Source organism: Vicia villosa, linkage group LG1, assembly GCF_029867415.1.
Source record: "Vicia villosa cultivar HV-30 ecotype Madison, WI linkage group LG1, Vvil1.0, whole genome shotgun sequence".
NCBI lineage: Eukaryota > Viridiplantae > Streptophyta > Magnoliopsida > Fabales > Fabaceae > Vicia > Vicia villosa.
Window position 1 is genome coordinate 48395710 of NC_081180.1, and position 19693 is coordinate 48415402.

Consider the following 19693-nt stretch of genomic DNA (forward strand, 5'->3'; position numbering starts at 1 on the left):
ACTTTTATACTTTTTGATAGTTTTCTATTCATTTTGTAGGTATTAAGGCGTATTTGGAGCATGAGCAATAACGTGTCGAAGACACGACTTCAAACGCGCGTTTTTGAGCAACGAAACCAACTCGTCAACGAATAAAGCTCAAAACCAAAGAATAATAAATCACCAATTTGGTTGATATGTTGCCATTTTTAGATGGGAAATTGAATAAGCTTTCCAACGCTTCGAACCGGATGCAAATCGGAGTTACGGTTCTCAAGTTACGTCATTTTTGCTAAAAGTTGTTTTTTCATGACAGCAGGTTGGGCGCGATGCGCGCGACGCGCGCTGTACAGGATTGAAAATTGCATAAATAGGAGAAAATCAGATTTTTTAGGTTATGTTTTGGGTATTTTTGAACCCCAACTCATCCTAGGTCATTTTTGGGTAGATTTAGCTTGGAAACACCATTGGAGCTTGCAATCAGATGATCGGAGGTCGAATTTCTCATCGATCGCAGTTGACAAACTAAGAAATGTTTGGTTCCTCTTCTTCTCTTTTCTTTGTATTTCTCTTTTGGTGAGTTTGTATATTAATTACTCTAAACACATGGATGTTTGTTACTCTTTCTACTAGTTGTATAAAGTTTGCTTTACAAATCTTAATCGATGTTTCCTTGATTTTTTTGCTTAAATGCTTTGGATTTGTGTTGTTGTAGAAATAGACATCACAAATATTGATTAGGGGGATATCTGTTAGCTTTTGATTCCAGATATAGGATTGAGGTTAACATCCACTTAATATCTAAGTTTAATGTCTCTTTGTTGTTCGATCGGTTGAGACATCGTCGAAAGAGCAATATAGTTGAATTCTCGTCGGTGTTGCAGAAATGGACATTGATGTGAGGGATATGTGATGATTCTGATGTGTATTGTAGATTAAGTACGACAGAGTGATAAATCTAAGTTTGTGAGGAGTAGTTTAGATTCAAACCAGATAAGTTATTCTCTACCAAGAATGAATTTATTTTATGTTCATATGTTTACTTTTTCGTTTTTACTTAAAACCCATTTAATCAAAACTCAAGAACTAAGAATCAGTCGAACGATAATTCAGTAGCACTAATCTCTGTGGACATGATAATTTCCCGGATAAATATTTCCAAAACTTGTGTTGCTTGCCGTTTTACCGCCCCAACATAAGACTTCTTATGAATTACAGAAGAATAGAAAACCAAACATTCCATATTTTCATATTTTTGGATGTGGTTGTTTTATCATGAACACTAAAGACAATCTGAACAAGTTTGATTCTGAGGCACAAAAGGTAAGTTCTGAAAATCCCCAGAACGAAGGGGTGAGATCTGGAAATTCTCGCATAAGGTGGGTAAGGTGGTTTGAACATTTCATGCATAATTTCTCGAAGGTTGCAATTACTGTGCTTCTTAAACCAGAGGTATCGGTCTTGATGTGATGTCGTTAATTATTCTTTGCTATCTCTGATACGGTGGACCTAGGGGGCACTGCCATGGTTAACATTTCAACGTCCAAGTTAGTTTAGGGTTTAAAATAGTGGTAGTGAAAGTGGATATTAGAGATTGTGTACTTGAAAAACCTTTTATGAAGGTATATATACCTTGAGTTTGATGAGGCAGATTGGATAACGAGCCTTATGTTATTAGACCTTTGATCGGTGCAGAACGGTGGGTCTCTGGCCTTTAGGCGGCACAGAACATTATTATTACAATTATTATTATTATATTATTTTTTATTATTATTGTTCAATTGGTTATTTATTTTAAAAAAATAGTTACATAAAAGCTCTGTTTGTTAAGACACACTTTTGAGCTTATAGCTTATAAGTTCATATGACAATTTAGACTTGTTTGGTAACAATCTTTTCATCACGAGCTTATATCTCATTTTACTAGCTTATATCTTATTTTCTAGACGCTATTTTAAATAACATTTTAGCTTATAGCTTATCATTTTCTCTCTCCATTTTTTCCTTATTATTTTAACAAAAATTCACTTTTATCTTTTATAATTTATTTTAATTTAAAATGAACACTGCTAGTAGGATTGTTGATAGTATTATCTATAGAGGGTGGAAAAATAAATACCTTAGAGATCATATTGCTAGGCTAATGGGTAATGGCTTATATAGTTTCTGGGTATATTTCTTAATCTGTTTGTTTTGCTAGATCCTTTAGGATCGCTTGTGCTCATCGTTTTTGTATTAATAAATATTCATTTTTAGTTCAAAAAAAAGAAATAATTATGTATTAAATATCATTTTATATTTATAAGTTAGTTTAACCATTAATTTTACCAAACACTATAATTAGCTTATCAGCTATTAGTCTCAACCAATAGCTATAAACTATAAGCTATTAGTCATCAGTTATAAGCTATAAGCTATCGGCTAACTTATCAATCAACTACTACTTTTACCAAACAGACCCAAAATTTAATCTATAATCTTTCACATGACTCAACTTCTTACTGGAATTAACTTTAATTAGTTTATTTTATTTTATTAACTCTTCATTAGTGGTGTTCAAATAAAAGCCAATCAAAATGAAAACTACAAATAGATCTAAAAACTCGAAAGTTCTAAAAAAAACTAAATATTATTGAATGTGTTTGTCATTTTGTGAAAATAACTCAAGTCGGATGAGATTTTTAATTGATTTTTTAAAAATGAATTACATGTGTATATTTTAATATTTATTTATTATTAGGATGATATATATATATATATATATATATATATATATATATATATATATATATATATATATATATATATATATATATATATATATATATATATATATATATATATATATATATATATATATTCTGTTAATTTATTGTACATTGTTCATTGATACTTATTTTTTAATATATTATATGTTATATATTATGTCAAACACATTATTTTATAATTTACTATAATATTAATAAAAAATATAATTTGTAAATTGGTTATAAAATTATTTATATAAATTAAATTGCATTAAATTGAATTTGATCGGGTTGAGTTTTTCTAATCAGTCATCCAAAACCTAACCTAAAATTAAATAAATTTATATTTATATTTATATTTAAATCGAATGAGTTTTTGCCTTACAACCGATTAAACGGCACCGCGAACACCTCTATTATTTAAAAATTATGATTTCTATTAACTCTTGATATGCTTTTAACCTAGGTGCTGCAAGATTGTTTGCTGATTCACTTTTTTCCGTTTTTAGCGATTTTGAATTTGTAATAATCGATGTATTTTTCAATTTGAGTGAATGAATATCTTTTTAGTAAAAAAAAATCAGTATTAAAAATTTCTTTTTAACTATTTCCTTGATCAGGTATTTATCCAAATTCATTCAATTCAACAGCCAATTTTATTTGTTGTATTTCCTTTAAAGGTCATTAATTAAAATTAATGTTTTAAACATAAAATTTTGAATTGCTATAATATTACCTAAAAAAATTACCATAAAAGTATTTCATTGATGTTTGCCAGGCAACTTTCCAAATATATAAAAATATACATAATTTGTGGATTATATTTTCTCAATTAATACGATTTCATATTATTTTTGAGAATGAAAACAACTCATTATGCATGTTTCCTTGATATGTTACCTTCTTTTTCTCGTTTTTAAATTAATGCACCTGATTTCATACCAAAAAAAAAGTCCAAATTAATTAAATTAAATTAATTAATTTAACATAAATGTGCATCGAAAAATGCCTAAAGAATTTAACCACAATAGTGGACTCAATTGCAAACTCAAAATGAATGAGAAAAATCACTAAACCTGGTTATAAATAAAACCTAGTGAAACCAGACATTGGAATATCGCTGAGAGAAAAAATGGCATCGTCCATTTGTCACATGTTAATATCACTTTTTCTTTTTGTTTTTCTGCAACATACCCTTGCAATTAAACAGGCATGATTTTCTCATTTTTTCATTATCAAATCTCTTTCTCGATATAATCTTATTTTCATAGTATGGTCTAATAATATTCATAATTCATGTTTTTTTTGTTGTTGTCACAGTCCTATGTTGTATATTTAGGATCACATTCTTTTGGTCCAAATCCTTCATTATTGGATTCTGAAATTGTCACAAACTCTCACTATGATTTACTTGGATCTTTTCTTGGAAGGTATGAAACTACACAACCCTAAAATTAATTAGTTGGTGATGTTAATTATTATGAAATGATGATAGCTAATTTATTTTTTTCATACACAGTACTGAGAAGGCCAAAGAAGCAATATTTTACTCTTACAATAAAAATATTAATGGCTTTGCTGCAATGCTTGATGAAGATGAAGCAGCTGAAATTGCTAGTAAGTAGTTATATTAATTCGTGAATTTCTCTTCCATATTGCAAAATGTTATTATATTTTAATCTTTTAATCTATGCTATATTTTAATTTTTTTTGTGAATACAGAACATCCGGATGTTTTATCAGTCTTTTTGAATAAAAGATATGAACTACACACAACCCGTTCATGGGATTTTCTTGGGTTAGAGAGGGAAGGTCAATATCCTAATGATTCACTTTGGAAAAGAACATTGGGTGAAGACATTATTATCGGAAATTTGGACACAGGTAATGAAATATAATTTAATATTTTTTTAATGATATTACTAGTTTATTGATTATTTTGATTTAACTTTCTTTATGTATTTCTCGTTGATAGGTGTTTGGCCAGAATCCAAGAGTTTTAGTGATGAAGGGTATGGGCCAATTCCGAAAAAATGGAAAGGAATTTGTCAAGTTGCCAAAGGAAATCCAGATAAATTTTACTGCAACAGGTCTTATTTTTTTTCGATAATTCATCTACTTCCGTTTTATTACATTTCATAACTCAAGTATACTATGATTGCGATTTGACGTTGTTGTAGAGGCTACCGCATCACCAGACAATGGATTAGAAGTTCCTTATAGCTCATGTTTTAACTTTCATTACATTTGCAGGAAGCTTATTGGAGGAAGATATTTTGCACAAGGCTATCTATCAAAAGGAAAGCCAAATGTAACAATTGACAGCGCACGCGACACAGAAGGCCATGGCACACATACTTTATCAACTGCTGGAGGTAATTTTGTTGCTGGAGCCAATGTATTAGGGTTTGGAAATGGAACAGCAAGTGGTGGATCACCAAAAGCAAGAGTTGCAGCCTATAAAGTCTGTTGGGATGGATGTTATGATGTTGATATTTTGGCTGGTTTTGAAGCTGCCATAAGTGACGGTGTTGATGTACTCTCAGTGTCCTTGGGTGGAACTCCATCAGAGTTTTTGGAAAGTGGTATTTCCATAGGTTCCTTCCATGCAATTGCCAACAACATCGTTGTTCTCGTTTCTGGAGGAAATTCAGGACCTCAACCCTCATCTGTAGCAAATTTGGAACCATGGACTTTCACCATTGGTGCTAGCACAATCGATAGAGACTTCACAAGTTATGTTATTCTTGGTAACAAAAAAATATACAAGGGAGCTAGTCTTTCAGAGTTGGCCTTACCCCCTCATAAATTATATCCATTGATAAGTGCGGTGGATGCCAAATTTGATAATGTGCCTCCTGCCTTTGCGTAAGAATGCTATTTTTCTTTTTCTTCAAACTAATCTTTTCAAATATTCATATATATTTATATTCTAATCCATTTGATTTTTGTAGCTCTACTTGCAAAGAAGGAACTCTTGATCCAAAAAAGGTTAAAGGAAAAATATTGGTATGTCTTCGAGGCGACAGTGCTAGAGTTGACAAGGGTGTACAAGCTTCTCGTGTAGGTGCTATTGGAATGATATTGGTGAACGACGAGGATTCAGGGAATGGAGTTATAGCAGATGCTCATGTTCTTCCCGCGACAAATGTTGCCTTTGCAGATGGCAGTGCCATTTATAATTACATCAATCGCACAAAGTAATTGTTTTTCTCATAATGCTTTGATATTAAACTTCGGATAATTCACACAAATAGAATTTTAAGTTTCATATAACTATTGTGCAGGTCACCTGTGGCTTACCTTACTAAAGTTAAAACACAATTGGGTGTAAAGAACACTCCAACAATGGCTTCATTTTCGTCAAGAGGTCCAAATAGCCTTGACGCCACAATCCTGAAGGTATATCAAAAGTTGCAATGATTATATTATTTAGATTATCTTACAACAAATTGTGAATGTAATTGCATATTTTAATTTTGTACTTCAGCCAGACATCACGGCACCAGGCGTCAGCATAATTGCAGCCTATACTCTAGCTACATCTCCTACGGAACAACCATCTGATAAGCGTAAAGTTCCGTTTAATACTATGTCAGGCACTTCAATGTCATGTCCTCATGTTGCCGGACTTGTTGGACTAGTTAAATCTGTGCATCCTGATTGGAGTCCGGCGGCTATCAAGTCAGCAATCATGACCACAGGTAATCAAATTATTTAAAGATTGTTGATTTTATTTTCATGAACTGTTTTATATATAAAATTTTCACCTTTTACAGCAACAACAAAAACCAACAACGGAGTGCAACTATTGGACTCATCACTTGAAAAGGCAACTCCTTTTGCATATGGTGCAGGGCACATTCGGCCTAATCTTGCAGTGGATCCGGGACTTGTATATGACCTGAACGTTACTGATTATTTGAACTACTTATGTGGTCGTTCATACACCACTGATCAACTTAAAGTGTTCTACGGAAAACCCTACACTTGTCCAAAATCTTTTAGTTTAAAGGACTTCAACTATCCATCCATCACAATTTATGAGTTTACTAAAATTTGGAAGACTTACAGTATTACTCGTACGGTAACCAATGTCGGGTCCCCAAGTACGTATAGAGCGAAGATCGAGGCACCACCACAATTTCAAGTCACAGTTCAGCCTAAGGTATTAAGATTTAAACATAAGGGTGAGAAGAAAGAGTTCAAGGTTACATTCACTTTGAAGCAAGGTAGTAAATATGTTAGTGATTATGAATTTGGGAAGTTGATTTGGACCAACGGAAAGAATCATGTTGGAAGTCCTATTACAATAAAGTACCCTCATTAGTGATGTTTACATTGATGTTTCATGTATTATTTTTTTTTCTTTCGGTTTCAATAAAGAGATGTGTTTTGTTAAGGTTGTGAAGATAATATATCAATGTTGTTTCAACTTTTAATGTTATATCTTATGGTAAGTGTTGTAAAATGAGGAATTATAAATATTTGTATACGATATAATAATGGAACAAATTCTTTCAAAAAAACTTTTAAATTGTAATTTAAATTATAGAAGTGGTAAAACGTAATCTTATATAGTTGTAAATAAATACATTAAACGTGTAATAATGAGGTAGTCTCATTTTTTCTTTGGATTGGGATGATTTGCTTTGATTGCTCATTTATTTATAATATAAAAAAAATTAGTTGTTCTCGAAAACACTATATTGTCCTTCTTTCTAATTTTACCATTTCAACATTTTGGGGACAAATTGTGACCAAAATTTACTTTTTACAACCAAATTTTACTATTGAGTCAACATAGTTACTATTTATTCCATTTCTTCCACTTTTGATATGTTGTCAACAAGTTACCAGAACCAATCTCCACCAATATCACTTCAAATAGGTTGTCAACAGAATAATAGATTGATGAAAATAACCAAGAAAATTTGTTATCACCCAAGCTTTTTGTCACCAAGAGTGTGAAACACCTTAAAAAGAAGTAACAATCGTATGGTCCAAATGGATAAGTATATTTATTGTAATTCTCAATTAAGTATATGTAAGGAATTAAATACAAACAACTTAGTTGGTATTTTGCTACCCCATGATCATGTTCTCTATATGTGTAAAAAAAAAAAATTGTAAGCAATGAAATATTGAAAAGAGAACCCAAGTTCTCAACCACGATTGCAAAAGAACAAGAGATTAACCCCGGAAAGAAAAATTACACGCCAATTGAAACTTAAGACAAATAAATCGAAGAGTTTTTGCTAAATTCATAAAAGCTACAATTGGGTTGGATAATTTTTCCTATAAACGCCAACTTCCAAACTAAAGCTTTAGTTCCCCAAACAATATCGCGAATATTCCACATATCGTTTCTAAAGACAATGCCATTCGCGTTCCAAAGGTTCCAACAAATGACCAGCCACATCACTCCTTCCTTACCTTTTTTCACTCTCGAAGATTTGCAAAAAACGGTCCATTTCAATAAACTTTCCTTAAAATTCTCCAATTTGTAATCCGCCAAACCAATCCATTCGCCCATATCTTTCCACACCAAAACTGAGATATGACAAACCAACAACAAGTGCAAACAAGATTCGTCAGAATTACCACAGAAAACACAAGAGAGATTAGAAATAGAATTAATACATCTTATGGCAAGTAAATCCCGTGTCGGTAATCTATTGATAAAACACCTCTATCCGAAAGCGTTAATTTTGATGAGAACCTCCATCTTCCAAACCAACTAAAGAGCGGAATCAAATCTCTCCATCGGTTCCAAAGGAATACGAAAACTGTTGATCATTTGATGAAAGCTGCTCACAGAAAAATCATCGTCCGAACGCATCCTAAACCACATAATCTATTTCACCGGACGACGGAGAGGCTGTCCGCTATTGGTTGCAAAGCTGCGTGAATTCTACAGCAAAGTCCGAGTGCAAGAGGAAACGCCGTGGGATCTCCAGGTCACCCCACCTCCAAATGCCATTGCTCTACCCTCCCTTTGCTGTTACTGAAACATCCTGTAATAAGAAACATAGAAAAACAGAGGAAAGAGATCCTTTAAAATGCCCTCCTCCGAAAGAGTGCCAAAAAGAAATAAAATATCCATTTCCCACACAGAACCGACATCCACGATTAAAGAAATCCTTCAGAAGGTTACTCTCCAAAGATAAGATATTCGTCCATGGAGGATTTAGAGGTCTTCTCATAATATTTACCACCTCCAATCGCTACCCGAAGTTTTATATCACCATATCGCACCTCCACTTCCACTTACACAAAAGAGCCACATTAAAATCTTCAATCCTCCTTAAACCAAGACCTCCTTTCTCCATTAGTAAACACATCGCTTTCCAACTCACCCAATGTATACACCTTTTTGCCTCTGTCCCCATAAAAAAATTGCTTTCAATCTTAGTAATCTCTGTAACAATTCTCTTCAGAGCTTTTTAAAAAGAAAAAGTGAAAATAGCAAGGCTCCCTAGAATCGACTTTAGAAGAGTTAATTTCTCTATATGTGTAAAATTAATGTGTTGTGGATAAGAATCAATTTCAATTACCATGCAGTCTTAATTACCATTTCATATTCACATGTCAAATAATTATAAATACTTTGTTACAATTACATGGAAAGTCTATTATTTTATTTTAATCATAACTCAGTTTAATATCATACTTCAAATTTAGAACTAAATCAAGTTTTTAAATATAAATTGATGAAACATGGTGCATAGGTCAATTAAATATTTAACACAATTCTTATTATTCGAGAGGTTGCATTCACATTGTTAGGCTAAGTGGCTTTAAAAATAGCAGCACATTATTCATGAAGGTATTATAGAAATGATTATTACTCTAACATCAAATATAAAAACTTGCATGATTTTGTTAGTTCACAAATGTCTCTATAACTAGCATTTGTATATTAGCCATTCATAATACAATAAAGAAGAAATTAACAAAATTGAATAAAAAAACAGTGTTAGTATAGTAAAGTATATTCATGTTCGGCTTAATAAAAATGATTCTGTCAAAATTAATGAGTTTGATGTAGACAATTGTACTTATACCAATTTTATCAATTTTTGTCAAAATTTTGAATTGACTATATAGTTGGTTGGTTGGAGAGGTTTGTTTTCATCATGTCCAAAACAGTGAAACTCTTAACTAACCTACTATGTCGTCTTGCGAATAGTGCAGACTGCAGACTCATTAATGTATTTTTATAAATAACAATTATTATATGTGAAAATAATGCCCGTGTTCGAGCAAAACGAGTGCGTATGCACGGATTTATTACTAGTGTTAATAGTCATTTATTTTTTAATAAGCAACTGATATTAATAAAGAGTATGATGGATACTCTAACCGTCAACAACAAGGCGGAAAACTCCTACTTCTCAAAACAATTGAGAGGAAGGATATTCCAGACATGAAAATTACATTTATCCGAAAGAACATAATAAGATTGAAGCCAAGTCCAAGATAAATAAACTACTCCCGTCATGCACTCGGTGAAGCTATACGCCTCATTTCTGAAAATGATCGCGTTACGTCTAATCCAAATGCACCAGATCGTAGCAAGCCAAATGACCGCTACCGTAATCCTCTTAGCTTTAATCTTCACCTTATGAGAAAAACCATAGAACCCCACAAACTCCTCCAAGGATAAACTGACTAACGAACCGATCCAATTGAACACTTTACACCATATTTTAGCGACAACAGTGCAGACCCCTAAAAGATGCGGTAAGTTTTCGTTCTCCGTAAGACAAAACACGCAACGTTGATCTCCCCCTTCCAACGCAATTCCCCTTTTTAATAATTGATCCTTCATTGCTATTCTACTGTGAAAAATTCTCCACCCAAAGAAATGACTTCTTGGAGGCACTTTTACTTTCCAAAGAAGATTAACATTAATAACAATAGATGGATGAATAGACGGACCTGTAAGCTTTGCTAAAAAACTGTTATAGCATGATTTGACCGTGAAAGCACCTTCCGGATTGCCGCTCCAACTGTAGCTGCCCGTCTCTTCTTCAACAGGTTGAAAATCTCGTAATAGTTCGCACAATTTCAGCCATTGGTAGCCAAAAACGTTGCTGTTTTGGAACAGTACAGCAGCAGAATTCCAGCACCAGGATCCCTCTGTAAAATGTCCAGAATCCGCGATTGATACACCATCTTCCCGAACATTAGCAAACAGCTCCGGATAGGCATAGTGCAACGGCTGGTTACCGGCCCAGGTACAGTACCAGAACGGCAACGACATTCCATTTCCGGCTTTGCAAAGGATGTCACCTGCAAAATTGTGGTGCACAAGAGAAATATAGTTATCGGAAATAAGTATGTCTCTCCACCAAATTGAGTCTCGATTGTGAATAACCGAGATGTCTCCAATGAGGACTTTCAACTTAATATTTCCATATTTTGCAACAAGAATGTTACGCCACACCGCCTCATTATCCACTAAAATCCTCCACTTCCATTTAGATAGCAAAGCCAAATTCATGATCTCAACATTCTTTATGTCCAACCCGCCTTCTTCCCGAGGTTTGCAAACGGTGTCCCAACACACCCAATGAATCGGTCTCTTTGTGTCGCTCCCATTCCATAATAGTAATTTATAACTTACTAGTATTATACATGTATCTGTTGGTCCATGTTCCCAACCTGTAAGGTTCTCTTCTCTTTCTTGGCCTCTCCATTTCCTAAAAGAAATAAAAAATTTCATTAATATAATTTTATGTGTATAAAGTTAAATAATTCTTAAATATATGTCACATGTCTTAGATATGTATGTCATTTACACATAAAATTATAATAATGGAGAAAATTAAAAAAGAAAAAGAAAAATGGAGAAGATCCTAACTCAATTTGGAAGAGGCATGTTAAACACAATTATGACCTAGTTGTATACATAGGATTTAATATAGTTGTAAAGTTAAGTTTAAGGATACTTATTTTACCATCTTGAATTATATTTCTCTTTCTCACATTACTTATATAGAAATATTGCATTTATTGAGGTGTTCATTATGCCCGACCCAACATATATAGAGGCCTAACGCAAAATTTAATTTTTTATAATACTAAAATTTGAAACTGATTTTCAAAATCTATAATTATTTATTAAAATATAGCTAGTTATAAACAAAATATAGTTTATAATATTAAAAAATTTAAATTCAAATTATCATCAACAATTTAAAACTATTGTATAATTCGGGCACACACAAATTAATCCATGAAATTAGATAAAATAAAACAGTATGGTTCATATTTTTTGATGTGTTTAATATTTAGTTGAAAATTTTATGATGGTACTAACATGTTTGTGTCCACTAGTTTTTCCATTTAATAATTAAAAAAAATGTGCATTATTACATCTAAAATTCAAAAGTCAAAGATAAAAAATGTCAAAACATCATGGATACTTTAAACTTACAACTACATGCTAATTTTCTTCTCATAGGATATGCACGCATGACCCTTGATAGGTACAACATAATTGAGGCCCAAGGCGACAACCTAGTTTGCCTACCCTTGGGTCGGGCCTGGTGTTCATTGGACACGTACTAACTTGGTAAGACTCCTCTAATGATTTTTTTCCTTTCCCATTTACTATTCCAGTTTCCTTATGTTTCAATTCACGATTGGCCCCAAGAAGAAGCCATACCAACTCTTGAAATCTCCAAGGTACATGTTCCCTTTCTTCTCAAGATTATGATGAGAATGTAATCTCAATCATTTATCAATCAAATTCAATTTTATTTCTTTTCTCTCATCCCCCCTTCGCATTCTTCTCTAAAACATCTTTTTATCTTCATCCTTTAACCCTAACTCCTCATTGGCGATGGCTTCCCCCAAAACCATTGTTGAACCAATAACAAACCCCCACCATCTACATGCTCTTTCCCACTAATTTTAACACCACCACCACTCAATCCTTTACCACCTACAACTATCAACCTGACATGTTATACACGTATTTTATGCTTCGTAGTGACAACACATGTTTAGCCATCTTCTCATCCCTTCTAAACAATTTCAACTATCTTTCTTGGTCTAGAGCAATCTTGTAGCCATGCGTTCTAAAAACAAAATAGGGTTCTTAGATGGAACCCTAACTCGTCCTACTAAAATTGATAATTTTTCTCCTATATGGGATTGATGCAATACTATGATCATGACATGGATGACCAAGTCCATTGAATAAGAAATTTCTCAAAGCATCATTTGGTTGAACACATTTACATATTTGGGTGGAACTTTGGGATTGCTATAAGGTGATGTTTTGTGTATCTCTGGATTTCAAGAAGATATATTTAGCCTTAAACAAGTAGATCCATCTATCACTAAAGCTCTACACTAACCTAAAGAAATTTTTGCAAGAACTTAAGAATTCCGGCCTCTATCCACATGCTTTTGTACTAACACACTACTATAAAAAAGGTCTTTATCCACAGTTGAAAAACATATATCATCACGATTGATGAATAATGATAACATAAGGTGTGATAGTAAGTATGCTACTTTCTACCACAGGCGTGTGACCATGGTGACAAACTATGTAGTGTGATACTTTTCACCATATTCATCCAGATTAACCGTGGTGAAATATATAAAGTTCAGGAGTTCAATTCCTAGCCATACCATGGAATATAATATTTGGGGCTCCACTTTTCAAAAAGTTTTTACTCTTACATGCACGACCGAGATATTTTATATACCGGAAACATGATGAAGAAGTCAAAGAGCTAAATCATGTGAGTTTTGTCCTCCCTTCTTACAAGTATCTTTTGTGGAACTTTGTTTTATAGGTAATAGGTTTTTGTTTTGATGATGACAACTGCGAAGAACTGCAAAGACAACCTCAACATGACAACTTTGAAGAACTGTAAAGATCACATCAACATGTTGTCATCCATGAAGAAGTGAATAAGATGTTCAACATGATAAAGATGCAGGATGATGTCAACTATAAAAGATCAGATAAAAGATAAACACTCAGCCAATGCACTTAAGCAGTTAAAGATGCAAGCCATGGGTTTGATAAAGGATTGACAAAGTTTCGAATAAAGCCTCATACATCAAAGGTTTTTAGACAAAGGCAAACAAACAAACTATATCAAAAGCCTTAGGAGATCTCAAGCAAAGTTTCAACACAATGAATACATCAGACACAAGATCGGGGAAGTTATCCCAATTTAGTAAGTGAGTGAAACTTTTGTAAACGCAAAAGTCTTTCTTTATTGAAGTAGATGGCTATAAGAATGCACACATTAAAAATATTTTTGATGTCCTTGGAGAATAAATTAATTGAGAAAGATATATAGAAGTTGCATATAAAAAAATGAGAACATTCAAAAAGCCAAAAGATATATTTTGACAGGATCTAATCGATTATGCCAATCGATTAGATTGTCGCGTTTTTGAAGATTAAGGCCATTTAAATGTATCCAATCGATTAGTAACGGTAACATTTGATTTAATGAGGTTTTCTATTTTGGAGGATTTGAAGCCTACAAATAAAGGCATTATTTCTCATTTGATGTTATCCAGAACTCAAATTATGTATTGACACTCTCTCTCTAAGTTTTATTTTCACTTTCGTTCACTAGTTCTTATAGCCAAATGCTTTTGTGAGGAAATATTTTTTGTGAGTGAGGTTTCTTTGTAGTTTTGGATGGGTAGCAATTTATAAGTTCTTCAAGAATGTTGTTTATGCATCTTGGATGAACACAATCCATTTAGGGATAAAAATATGTGGTTGGAAGCTAAACCCGTTAAAAGCTTTGGCTGAGGGTTGTGTGATCAGTTCCCGATATACTAAACTAGAAGATCATCACTCATATCATGTTCCAATAAATCAAGGATTCCTCATGTTAAAATAACAACAAAAATATGAAGGAGTTCTCCAGTCAGTTGAACAAAGATACAATACTCTAGAACTCAAAAGAAAGATCATATGAAGAAGAAAGCAGGAGTATACTCGAGTAGTATACATTTTAAAAAGTTTGATCCCAGAGAATGAACGATGATGACAGATGTCAACAGTTATGATCAAAGAAACTCTATTTGAGAATTTCTCAATTTAATTATTTGTGATGATCAATAAAATAAATAAGCATGTGATGGACTTATTTATCAGTTTATTTACCAACTCTTGCATCCAACAATGTGATGAGAAGGATACACCATAAGATGTTCACCCCACATGAGAAATATTTATCAAGAATTATTTCTTGAAGAAGGTAAAATTATTTTAAGGTTGAAATAACCAGTTAATATAATTAACCTCTTAAAATAATTATTTCTAAACTTTCTCATATTTTAATATTTATTTATTTTTAATTTAATTATCTCTAACCAAAAGCATATCATGCATCAACCCCAAAAAACGAATACATAGCATAAGCCAAGATTTGGGACTTCTTTTGAGAGTGTAGATTAATCCTCAGTTGAGTCAGTTTTAAACTAGTCAATCTTTTTGGTTGTTGATTAGCTTACCAGTGTAGGCGGTTGGAGTAGTTGATCATTTTTGTTTTAGTTATTAACCTAAAATTTAAGCGGCTAAAGTAGATAATCATTTTGGTTGTCGATCATCCTACCAGCGTGAGTGGTTGGAGTTGCTAATGATTTTTGTTTTAGTTCTTAACCTATCAGCATAAGCGTCTGAATAGTTAATCATTTTGTTTGTCGATCAGTCTACCAGCGTAAGCGGTTGGAGTAGTTGATCATTTTTGCTTTGGTGACTAAGCTATCAGTCTAAGCGACTGTAGTGGTTAATCATTTTGTTGTCGATCAACCTACCAACGTAAGCGGTTGGAGTAGTTGATTATTTTTTTTGCTTTAGTGACTAACCAATCAGTCTAAGCGACTGCAATGGTTAATCATTTGGTTTTCAATTAGCCTACCATCATATGTGATTGGAGTAGTTGATCTTTTCTTTTTACAATAGAGTTGCCAACTTCCTTCTTGACTAACCTACCAGTATAAGCAGCTAGAGTAGTTGATCATTTTTTGCATAGTTTTCCCTGTAAATACTCAGAGAATATCTCATTTCAATTAACTTGTCAGTGTAAACGGCTTAAATAGTTAACCGTGTTTTTGATATTGACCAGCCTACCAATGTAAGCGGCTGAAGTAGTTAATCATTTTGGTTATTGATCAGCCTACTAGTGTGAGTGGTTGGAGCAGCTGGTCATTTTTGCTTTAGTGCTTAACCTATCAACATAAGTGTCTTAATAGTTAATCATTTTGGTTGTCGATCAGCCTACCAACGTAAGGAGTTGGAGTAATTTATTATTTTTGCTTTAGTGACTAACCTACCAGTCTAAGCGACTGCAGTGGTTAATCATTTTGTTGTTGATCAACCTACCAACGTAAGTAGTTGAAGTAGTTTTAATTTTTCAAGTGAGTTTCATCCCTACATGTTTTCTTGTTGTATGTTCCTAGTGAGTTAGCCTTCCCTAGCGGGTCTTCCCCAGCAAGCCTCAATAATAGGTTTCCTTGGTAGAATTTACTTTTGAGAGTTTTCCCATTAATTCTGAATAAATCTCTCACCATCTTTCCTCGATCCACGTACCAACATGATCGATTGGAATATCAGATCAATTTTGCTTTAGTGAATAACCTATCAGTGAAAACTGATGAAGTAGTCAATCGTTTTGGTTGTTGATTAGCCTACCAGTGTAGGCGGTTGAAGTAGTCGGTCATTTTTGCTTTAGTTATTAACCTATAGTGTAAGCGACTAAAGTAGTTAATCATTTTGGTTGTCAATCAGCCTACCATCATAAGCGATTGGAGTAGTTGATCTTTTCTTTCTGTAGTAGAGTTGTTAACTTCATTCTTGACTAACCTACCAGTATAAGCAACTGGAGTATTTTTTGCAGAGTTTTCCCTGTAAATACTTAAAGAATCTCTCATTTCAATTAACCTGTCAGTGTAAACGGCTGAAATAGTTAACCGTGTTTCTGAGATTGATCAGCCTACCAATGTATGCGATAGGAGTAATTGATCAATTCGTCCCTTGGATTTTTCCATGTTAATGCTTATAGAATCTTTCATTTTGATTAGCTTGTCAATGTAAGCTGTAGAAGTAGTTTACCATGCTTTTTGGTATTGATCAACCTACCAACATAAACGGTTGGCGTAGGTGATCAATATTTCCTTTGAGAGTTTTCCTTGTTAATGTTAAGAGAATCTCTCATTTCGATTAGCCTTCCATTGTAAGAGGTTAGAGTAGCTAATCATGTTTTCTGGTATTGATCGGCCAACAAATGTGAGCGGTTAAAGTAGTTGATCAATCCTTCCTTTGAGAGTTTTCCCATGTTGATTCCTAGAGAATCTTTCATTTTGATTAACATGTCAGTGTAAGCGACTGAAGTAGTTAATCGTGTTTCTGGTATTGATCATCCTACCAATGTAAGTGGGCTAAGTAGTTGATAAATCTGTCCCTTTAGAGTATTTCCATGTTAATTCTAAGAGAGTATCTCATTTCGAATAACCTGTAAGTGTAAGTGGCAGACGTAGTTAATCATATTTATGGTATTGATCGACCTACCATTGTAGGTGGTTGGAGTAGTTGATCAATCTGTCTGTTAAGATTTTTCACTGTTAATTCTTATAGAGTCCTTCATTTTGATTAGCCTACTAGTATCAACGGCTGGAGTAACTAATCGTGTTTTCTGGTATTGAACAGTCTACCAGTGTCAGCGGTTGGAGTAGTTGATCAATTCGTTCTATGAAAGTGTTTCCCTATTGATACTCAGAGAATCTTTTAGTTGTTTTCTTTTTGACCAGCCTACCAATCTAAGCGGTTGAAGTAGTTATTCACCTTTGTCTTTTGTTGATTAGCTTACCAGTGTAAGCGGCTGGAGTAGTTGATCACATCCCCTATTTTTTATCAACTTACCAATGTAAGCGTTGGAGTAGTTGACCATTTATTTCGTCATCATTAATCATGTCGATGTAAGCGGTCAAAGTAGTTTATCAATCTTATCCATGCCGATTGGCCTATTAGTGTAAGCGGTTGGAGTAGTTGATCATTCTTGTCCTTTTGTTGATTAGCCTACTAGCATAAACGATTGGAGTAGTTGATCACCTAATTCACCTATCTATCAACTTGTTAGTATAAGTGGTTAAAGTAGTTGATGTTTCTGAAGTTTGTCATTGAAGTAAAAACCCTAACTGGTGAGTAGAGTCTAACCCTTCATATCCCCCTCAAGGTTGACCCTTCATGAATTTGTCTACCTCAGCATCTTCTCTTTGAAGGAAATTTTTTGGGTCTTTTGTATTTAATCATCTTCTACCACAAATGTATGAATATCATTGTCATTCATACTCTCGGGTTAAAGGTAATTAAATATGGGCACTTAAGTTTCATTTGATGCTAAGATGAGAGGTCCCTATGTCATGGCTTCATTCACCAATTCATTCATCATAATCATATATCATTTCATGGTCTTTAAATCATATTTTTTATGCCAAGTGGACCAAAGTCACCCCCATGTTGCATGATTGTACCCCCATTAGTCTACCATGATTTTCTTTATTATTGTTATTTTTTATTAATTTATTTTCATTTTTATTTTTATCCATATTAACTAATAATTAATAGTATTAATCGGAAAATAAAAAAATTAACATGATCACTAAAATCAAACCTTTCTAAAACCAAAACCACTTGATCAATATGAAGTTTATTTTTCAAACTTAAAACCTTTTCAAATTAAAATAAAAAACATTTTAAAAAAATCAATTTCAAACTAAAATCAAAATCATTTGATTAACATCAAGTCCTTTTTCAAACTTAATCAAAAGCATTTCATTTTCTCAAATAAATTGAATTAAAAAGGGACGTATCAGATGCACATTCGGCTGATCCTCGAGTAGTTGGGCGCTAAGTGTACACTTTATTCAAAAAGATTACCTGTCTACCGCCTAAAATTAATAAATTTGGACTAAAAAGGACAATTGGATGCACATCCTTTTGTTCTCCAAGTAAACGGACACAAAGTGTACACTTTGTTCCAACCGATTACTCGTATTCCACAAAACCGATTTCAATGAATCAAAAATGAAGGAAAAAGGACAATTGGATGCACAACATTTTGATCCTAGAATAATTGGACCGAGACGCATGCCTTGGTCCAACCGAGCATCCGTCTTCCACCTAAAAATAACTTCTACCAATCAAACTATTTTTCCGCCTTAGCGCTACCTAATTTTTGTCATAAATGAATAATATTTTATTCATTCTACCACGATACAAACAAACATTTAAGCCTCTCACGCGTGAGCATACAAGCAACGTTTAACCGCCAGAGTGCGACTTAAACATCATTCACTAAAATCAACCAACAAGCACTCATTTGATACTAAGAACTACTTGGCTTTGAGTTCTCCATCGTACCTGGGGATACGTAGGATCAAGACTCATATTCTTGTCAAGCACCCTAATAAAAAACTCAATTTTGGTCCTCATTTTCCTTTTATAAATAACAATCATAATAATTAGAAGAAAATAAATAAAGTAAGCTAACATTCGTATTCGAAAAATTAGTCAAATGGTTCCCTTTGAAAGCAACAGATGTGAGGGGTGATAATACCGTTCCCTTGAATAAACAACTTTTGAACTCGAATTTGGTTGCGACGACCATGTTTTTTGTTCTTTTAGGGTTTTATTGATGTTTTCTCTTTCAAAAATAAACTTTGGTGGCGATTCTGTTGTATTTCAAGTGTTCGTATGCTCGGGTATTTTTTGCGTCGTGACATTCCTTACCACCCACCATTTTTTTGTTGCAATATCTTTGTACTTTGATTAGGAATAAGTTTTTCAACGACATTAAGAAATTGTTCCCAAATATAAAAATGGATGGTAAGAGGTGGAATCAACAACAAAAATGATATTATGGGAGATAGATTGCAAGAGGAGAAAAATATTTTGTTCAAGGTTGATACAA

The 19693-nt window shown here is 33.2% G+C and overlaps 1 protein-coding gene across 1 annotated transcript; it reads left to right on the forward strand.

Moving 5' to 3' along the window:
- Nucleotides 1-2038: 2038 nt before the first annotated feature.
- Nucleotides 2039-7161, forward strand: LOC131629798 (subtilisin-like protease SBT5.3). The gene is made up of 12 exons (XM_058900624.1): nt 2039-2126; nt 3193-3248; nt 3347-3406; nt 4047-4156; nt 4246-4343; nt 4449-4610; nt 4702-4816; nt 4980-5594; nt 5681-5926; nt 6014-6128; nt 6217-6430; nt 6506-7161. Exons 1-12 carry the CDS (start codon nt 2039-2041, stop codon nt 7054-7056), a joined length of 2430 nt encoding a protein of 809 aa, XP_058756607.1. The 3' UTR covers nt 7057-7161.
- Nucleotides 7162-19693: the final 12532 nt, after the last annotated feature.